Raw genomic sequence first — 8,396 nt, 5'->3', positions numbered from 1 at the left:
CTGCCTTTAGCTTCCCAGAGACTTAGCTAAATGTTTTGCCGTGCTTGCGGTAACGGGAGTACCCCGACGGCAGTAAGTGCGCTGGGCAGGGAGATCGAAATGAAACTTTTTATGCTGCATTTTTGATTGCTCATTCTCTATATTTTTGTAAACTTTTTTATCTTGAAGGAGAATTGGATGAGGATGGAGCTGCCCTTGTTCTTGCAGTGATATTTTATTCTTATGATCTTAATAACGCGAGGAATTGGCATTTCTTAAAACTAAGTGTAAAATGCTCATGGTCATAAGCCTGGCTGCTTGTTTCTGTTAAACACAGAACCTATCTAAAAAAAGAGGATCAGAGATGTTATCGTCACAGAATGAAAATTACCACAATTGGCCCAACTTACTGTTTTTCACCATTGTGGTAGTAACATTAGTTGGAGGGACATGCAGCTTTTGTGTAATGTCTTTTGTTCATGCCCTGCATGCAATTTTGTTTTCTCCCAATTTTAAAGTGTGTGTGTGCATTGATGAGTGTCAGTGAAGGGCACATGGATGCCAGGCCGTTGTTTCTAGTTGTTTCTGTAAGTGTAGGCTCTGGGTACCTGCCTAGGGGAGCACTATCTCCATGTGACTTGGCAAGTCGCCACGTCTTCCCTTCTGAATCAAAGCAAGTTCCTTCTTCCTGACCCCTGCTTGTTGGGATTCGGTGCTCGCATTTACCTGGTACACAGGAGTTAGACTGCTCTTTCTGAAACGCAGCCAAGTAGCAATAACTAGTTGCAAAAAAACCCAAAAGCAACCAAACAAAAAAACCCAGCGAGAGCCCCACCCTAACCCTAACTCTGCTTAAGCAGGGGCAGATATTGAAGCAGTCAGGGTAGAAGTATGCCTACCGTCCTGTTTTTAGGGGCTTAAACCTAAAGTCTCCTATAAAGTTGCAGTCTATTTGTATATGTCAATACAAGTAATGGCACTCTTACTTCAGCCTTCAAACTTTGGATGCTTCTTTATTATAAAACACTTCACGAATAAAAATGCAATTGTCCCAAGAGGTCCTTAATCATCATTACATCTGGTTGTGAACTGAACAAATGTAGTTCATATAATCATTAAACTCTTTTTAATTGCAATTTCGTTGTTACGTTCCTCTTGCTACAATGTACAATTGCTTCCACAGGCGGGAAAAGCATTTAGGAAATTTCTTCCCCTCTTTGATCGCGTTCTGGTTGAACGATGCGCGGCTGAGACAGTAACCAAAGGAGGCATCATGATTCCAGAAAAAGCTCAAGGGAAAGTGCTGCAAGCAACAGTAGTAGCAGTTGGATCCGGAGCCAGAGGAAAGGTAAATATCCTGAAGTATTACATTTGGGTAGAATTAGTAATGGTGTGGGCTTCAGCACCAAAAGGGTTTTTTCCCCACCAAAGTAGCATTCAATTAGTAGCAATAGTGGCAAACAGGTTAAATTTCAACTTGGGCATGTTGACCTGGACTTTTTCCTTACTATGAGCCCCTCCATACATATCATGCTGGTTTGTGTCAGTATCTGATTTTTAAAGCTTTATATTGTGAAATGGCACTAATATTTGACTAAAATGCAAAAATACAACTAAACTTTATCAAGTGTTTCTAAACAACTGATTTGCTAGCAACAATGACTAGTTGATCAAAGAAACAAAGATAGGAAGGTACTTTTAGCTGGCACCTGGAGAAATCAGCCTTGGCTATAGAATATCGAAATGGACTTTCTCCCTTCCTTTAGAAGGGGGTTTCATGGTCTGTCAGTTTCTCAGGTTTCTTGGGTGTTTTTTTTCTTTGAGTGAAGTCCTACTCAGTATGTCAGGGAAACACCTCATGGTTGTATTTATACTCACTAATGAAAATTAATTCTATTCAGAAAATCACTGCAGTTCTACTGCCTAAATATTGCAGGACTCCCATGCTTGAGAATTGCCTGGTGTGCTTTTCTTCCTAGTAAACCTATATATTCTAATTTCACTGTACGATGAAAAATACGGAGTTGTGATATCCTGACTGTTTTATATGTAGATGGATCATTGTCATTTGGAGGAATTATATTACATCTGTGTATATTGTGGAAAACTAAGGATTTCTTTTTTCTTTCAGAATGGTGAGATTCAGCCAGTGAGTGTAAAAGTTGGTGAAAAGGTTTTGCTACCAGAATACGGTGGTACAAAGATCGTAATAGAAGATAAGGTAGGTTTCCCAACTTTGTGAATGCAAATTAAGCTGTTTCCCATAATGTCATACTGACAGTGATAAATACAATAGTTACTTTATAGTGTTAGCAGCATTCAAGAAATGCAGTCGTTGGTATTCAAATGGGAGCAGCTGAATCCAGCCAGGTTCTGGTACCTGTAGTACTTCCACCCCTTCTTAAAAGGAAGTAACCAAGGAAACCTCTGGCATGACCTTTGCTGGGTGGACGAAGTGGCTCCATATGGCAAACATATATTAGAGGAAACCCTAAAAGGCTTTGAAAATACTGGAGGTATCCTTGCTTTTGACAGGGAAAGCTTGCAGAATTGTCTTCTCAGTTCTTGCACTTCCTACTAATAAAAATACTAACTTGGTAGCTTTCCCAAAGACTATCCTATGAACAAAAAAAAAATCTTTTCAAGAAGTCAACATGTAGAGCTAGTCTGATTAGCTCAGTTTTGATTTTATACTTCATGACTGTGGTAGCCCTGACTTCAGAACAAGACAGTATTTGTAAAACAACTGAAAAAACAAGTGATATAACAGGTACTAATGGTTTTGGTTTGCTTTTCTTTGCAGGACTACTACTTGTTTAGAGATGGTGACATTCTTGGCAAATACGTGGACTAAAGCTGTTGCAGTATCAGTCATCCATTCCATTAAAACGCTGAAATTTTTCTTTCATCATGTAAATAATATCCTTTATTTTATAATAAGCAGGCACTGAGTCTCTGAAATAACTTGTGATCTCACTGTAATGATGGAACACAAATAAAAATATGTACAGTCAGAAATCAGTTGCTCTTGCTTGAATTCCATTGAACAGTGAAATTCAGATGACTACCAACCAGCCTTAATTGTTCTGAACAACATCATTTTATATCCTTATCTCTGTACTGAGATTGTAAAGGTCTTTACAATAAACTTCTAAAACTATTCTGCTTCTAGCTTCTGCTGTTGCTCAGTGAAACTGTCTCAATTGTGTAAGGATTTCTCTGAAACAATTCAATTGGTAGTAATACTTTATTTTCCCTAAACTTGTATGAAGGTGGGAGATGAGTTTAAAATGGTTATCACACGAATGCAGTGATGAGGGGACTTTAAGCTAGCTCCCTTGCGCATTGAACTTTATCTTAAGATAACTCTTTTTTTTAAATAACTCCTGTCTTAGAAATAGCTAAGACACTGGTACACTGGAAGATTAGTGCACACAAACCACCCTGCCACAAACAACCTGTCCCACAGCAGTCTAGAAGGAGCTTGGTACTAGTCATACTTGTGCTAGAACAAAATCATCCAGTTCATAGGTGAAGCAGATATGTAAGCAAAGACTTTATAATTCTTATCTCGCACTGAATTTTGCCAAAACAAATAACTTCCCTCCAGCAGTTAATCAGGCAGAATTGGGGCTGATGCTGATCTTAAAGTAAATTTCAGTACAGATTACTACACTATCTCAGGCCAGATCTCCAGCTTTCACACAACTTAATAAAGAGCTGATTTGACAAGTTGTATTTCCTTTATCCTTAATGCAACATTCTTAAATAGCAAGACATTTACTTAAGTAATGCTGAAGCAATCAAATTTACATATTTCTAACCACCTTATCTTGCCTTGGAAAGGGATTCAAGTTGTTCGTGTAGGAGTATACAAATCTGCACTTCACACACTGCGTTCCTAATGACGCTTTCAAAGTTGGTATGCATACATCGATCTAGTGCAGTGTAAGAACATATACTGCTGTAAAATGTCTAACCACCTTATCTTGCCTTGGAAAGGGATTCAAGTTGTTCGTGTAGGAGTATACAAATCTGCACTTCACACACTGCGTTCCTAATGACGCTTTCAAAGTTGGTATGCATACATCGATCTAGTGTAAGAACATATACTGCCGTAAAATGTTTTGATGTAGTTTTATGTGAAATCAGTATATGACATACTGCTACTGAAACTTTAATAGCAGTAATTAAACAGTACTTCTTTCTCGTTCCATTCAAGCTGTTACAAAATCGGTGTTGCTAGATCCACTATAAGCCTTATTCTGGAGATAACAGGAAAGGACTATAATGAAAATATTTTTCAGAACTTCAGCAGCTGCAGCAGGGGACTTCAGCTTTGACATATTCTGAAACAGTGTCTTTCCTGCTAGGGCAGTTTCAGGTCCCTCCCTGCAACAGCTAAACTTCAGCACAGAGGTGAGCTGGAGCCACTTTTTTACGTAGATGTCAATTATCGCCCAGCTATTCCGTTAGGAGCTACATTTGACAATCTTGGCCGTAATGTCTTTTGCTCCCCGTAGCTGTGGGGCGTGCGGCTTGTTGGCTGGCTACCACCTACCTACTTCGGAGCTGTAGGCAAACCAGGGAAAAGTTACACCATTCAGGTAGTTAAACTCCCACAGAACTATGTAGTACAGGGAAGACGCTAAATTAAAAACACCCCTGTTTTAGTATAAAAGGCCTGCTTCTTGAAATCTGCCCTATTGCAGTTTTACTTTAGTAGTTACAGCAGTGCACTTGACCAGCTGAAACTTAAGATTACCGCACTACAAGTATCTTGAAAGACAATTGATTGGGTAACGAAACACAAACTCATTGAGAAGCGTTATCTTCCACTACAGCAAGCGTGCCTTTGTCTTCCATGATAAGGTAGGTATTCTGGTGCAGTCAGGTACCAAAGAGGGGAAGGGATTTTAACATATTTACAAACTGCTTATGGAAAATAGACCCCACCTCAATCAGAAAAGGATGCAGTAGGAATCAACTCCCAACAGAGAAATGTTTAGGCCTAACATTTCAGCATTTCTTTCAATGCTGTCTTTGAGAGACATGAATTACATAGGATCCCACTCAGCAAATAATTTCACACTGTTTACAGTTCTTGTTTATGAGGAGCCACTACGACCCGTGGGGGTGTGATCGGAGGGCAGGTGACCCAGAGGTAGCACATACCTCCTTACTACTCGCACTACTTACCTTCATCCCCCAGTGCTGTACTCCTCAGCCAAGGCACCACTGCCGTACCAGCCCCATCCCCATCAGGATTACGCTGAACTCACGCCGCAGTGCTGCTGTGCGTGCACCACACAAGTCTGTCTCCCTCAACGCTACCTCCAACCCGCGCTTTCAGCCCCAGCAAATTTTCAGCAGCTTGCTACCATGCTTATTTAATAAAATATTTAGCAAGGCTGTATCTACTAGTGTTTACATAACTGATTAAAAACAAAAGTCACATTTTCCTGAAAACCTTCAAGGGAATAAGTAATTTATGGATGGGGGGCAGGGAAGCATTCCTAGGCCTAATCAAATGGAGGACACGCTTGAACGTCTATTGGATGGAGAGACAGAGAACATTTTATTCTTGCACCATGAGGCTATCACTGCAAGCAAGGACAAGGTAACTATTATACAGCCAGGGTGATCCATCTGCTCTTAACTGTTTCTTAGTCCACAATGGCATGCCAAATTCTATATGCCTCAGGTTCTATACAGGAGGACAGAATCAATCACAAATACTCTTTCTTTGCTATGTCATTCATGGGGGAATTTAGACTTTTTTATTCCACTGTTTTCTAGACTATTTCAAAGCTTCAGTTTTGGCAAAAATGTTACATATTGCCCTGCCTGCTTTTTGGGGGGGATACAGTCCTTCCCAGCCTTTCTTCAGGCTGTCTGAATCATAAGAAAACAAGATGGACTCCATCTGCTTTTGCTACTTTTCTTTCTTAACATTTCAGAACAGCTTCCCTTAGCAGCAGCTATACTGTTTCCAGAAAACCTTTATCATCCTGGTTATGTTATCCCACCATAGTGAAAAAAGGATGAAACTTTTACACGCTAGTAGAGAAGAAAGGAAGGCCAGGTCCCTAACAGCACAGGAATAGTCAATAAGATTTTGGCCAGATATTCCATTTTTCACTCTTGAAGGTCATGAGGCAAGGAGGACCAGGTAAAAACCAAAAAGTGAAATTACTGTTGATCATATTTTGTTTAAAACCAACTTGAAATCCAATAAAACAAAAATAATACACAGCTCCCAGGAAACTGGGTTAATTACCAAGAGGCAACATGAGAGACCTATGGACTTTAACATCTTCATTAAGAAATACTGCAGATTTCTTTCATTTTTCTGCAAACCCATAAGCCAGTTGCAGATTGAACTAACAGATACATATTTCTCTCTGAAAGGCATTTTTTCACAGGCAGATTTATTTCCATTTTAGAAGCACGATGTCCATGAAATAAAAGTCAGGGACAAATGGAAATGTCAAATTCCCAACTCTTCCATGCTTTAGATATCAGTTAAACCTTGAATGTGATGAAAGAAAAAAATAAATAGAAGACAACAAAAAAAGCCCAAACAAGCTGCTGAATTCCAAAGGATTTAAATAGCTAGAATTACTTTTATTTTGAGACTGGCTAATTATAATATCAATCTCATACAAAAATCAATGCTGGATTACAGCTGATCTAATGAGGTAATAGGGCATTTGTACCCTTAATTCTAATGCACCAATTTCTCCCAACCTTGTCACGGTCTCTTCCACAAACTGCTTAGAAGTGCTGAGTTTCGCCACATGACTCAAATAGCTAACATATCTGGGGCAGGCATGCTGACCAGGAGTAAAAAAGTAACTAATACAAACTGAACTCAGGTGTCTAAAGTTAGGGATGCCACCTCTGTGTTACAGTGTAATATGAACAGAGCTGCCATTGCTGTCGATATAAACGGCTGGTTAGCTGGGTGCATGCACCTGGGGCAGGAGATGACCCTGTTACCTCTTTTCTCATCGCTTGCACATTGCCCAGCTTTCGGCTCTAACCTGGCCTCTAGAACAAGGCAGGATCCTGGTCACGGCATTGCCCAAGCAAAATAAGTACTCAAAATGCACTTTGCTTTCTAATGGGAAACCTAATCAGAGATTCTTCAACGTTGTCATTGCAGGAATGTTTCACATACTCGTAACTCTGATTGGGCAGAAGGAAGAGGTTTTAACATGGGGAAGCACATGTTATTTAGAGCTAATGCATTGAGTGAAGGGAGGAGAAACACACACCTAGCACTCACTCTGTAGTGCAGTGGAAGTAGGGGCAGCATCAGGTACCAGCATTCTCCACTTTTCAGGAAACAACACACAACTGCAACCATTTATTTATTGATTCTGTAAGGGGAGGTACCTCATCTCTGCCTTGTTGCTCCATCATTCTTGCTCACAGACAGAAGCAATCCACCCTTACTTACCTATTTTGTACTCCTTCCTACCACCTATTGCCTGGAAACAGAGCAGCTTCCAAATAATTGTCTCCTCACTTATCCTACAGAAATAACATGAGCCGTTCTAGTCTTCCAAAATGTCTACTTGCTTGTAACAGGGAGCTATACATCAGCCAATTGTAAGCTAACAGTGCCTTCTTTATGTTTTCTTCCGAAATATAGTCTACACTTCTAACACCCAACTCAGTAAACCTTGAAACCCAGGCTAACTCTGTTTTCCATTAGCACAGCGGTCTGTGACCTCTGCACAGCAAACTCACAAGGCTGTCAGTCCTGCCTTTGAAGACCTAGAAACGCTTTGTACCTACTTTGTTTGAAGTATTTAGACCCAAATCACTGTCGTCGGGTTTTTAAAAATTCATTATTCTTAGCATTAACAACTACATATCTTTAACATAGGACTTGAAATATTTTTAAAAATTCACACACATAAGGATTACATTATACAAAATTTCGTAGACTCGGTTGTGTTGTACAGAGACTTGCGTAGAGCGAACGAGGACTAACCTTGCGGGACAGCGTGCACAGTCCCATGCTGACAGAGGGACACTGATGAAACGGGATGAAATCTGAAGAATACATTTTCTTGACAACCAGTCAGCTCATTAATCTCTGGAGACTTCATCTCACAAAACTAACAACTCTGCTCACTGCTACAGCCCTGTTGTCATGAAACCGGCCTCACCGTGCAGCTCATGCTTCCCCGGGCAGGCACCGAGTGACCTGGGCAGAATGTGGCAGAAACCACCATGAAAATTGTTCTCATCTCCCGTGTGTGCGAGGCGGGGGGAAGGTGGTGTCCCTCGCGAATATAAGGCTCACAGGAAAGCTCTGCTTTCAAAGAAGCTCCCCAGGCAACGCAGGGGTGTCCACACGGCACCGCCCCACAGAGAGGCCCGAGCAGCCGGGGAAGCGGCCG

At 40.7% G+C, this 8,396-nt stretch overlaps 1 protein-coding gene across 1 annotated transcript; it reads left to right on the top strand.

Moving 5' to 3' along the window:
- Nucleotides 1-1,162: 1,162 nt before the first annotated feature.
- Nucleotides 1,163-3,138, top strand: HSPE1 (heat shock 10kDa protein 1; the record flags this gene model as incomplete). Its single annotated transcript, XM_009703221.1, has 3 exons — nt 1,163-1,327; nt 2,111-2,200; nt 2,783-3,138. Coding segments are annotated over 3 exons (306 nt in total), but the record flags the coding sequence as incomplete, so codon positions are not given.
- Between the last annotated feature and the right edge of the window lie 5,258 nt (nt 3,139-8,396).

Source organism: Cariama cristata, unplaced genomic scaffold (assembly GCF_000690535.1).
Source record: "Cariama cristata isolate BGI_N322 unplaced genomic scaffold, ASM69053v1 scaffold44256, whole genome shotgun sequence".
In the NCBI taxonomy this organism is placed as follows: domain Eukaryota; kingdom Metazoa; phylum Chordata; class Aves; order Cariamiformes; family Cariamidae; genus Cariama; species Cariama cristata.
Note: the sequence above shows the minus strand (reverse complement) of the source record. Positions and strands in the feature narration are given on the sequence as shown.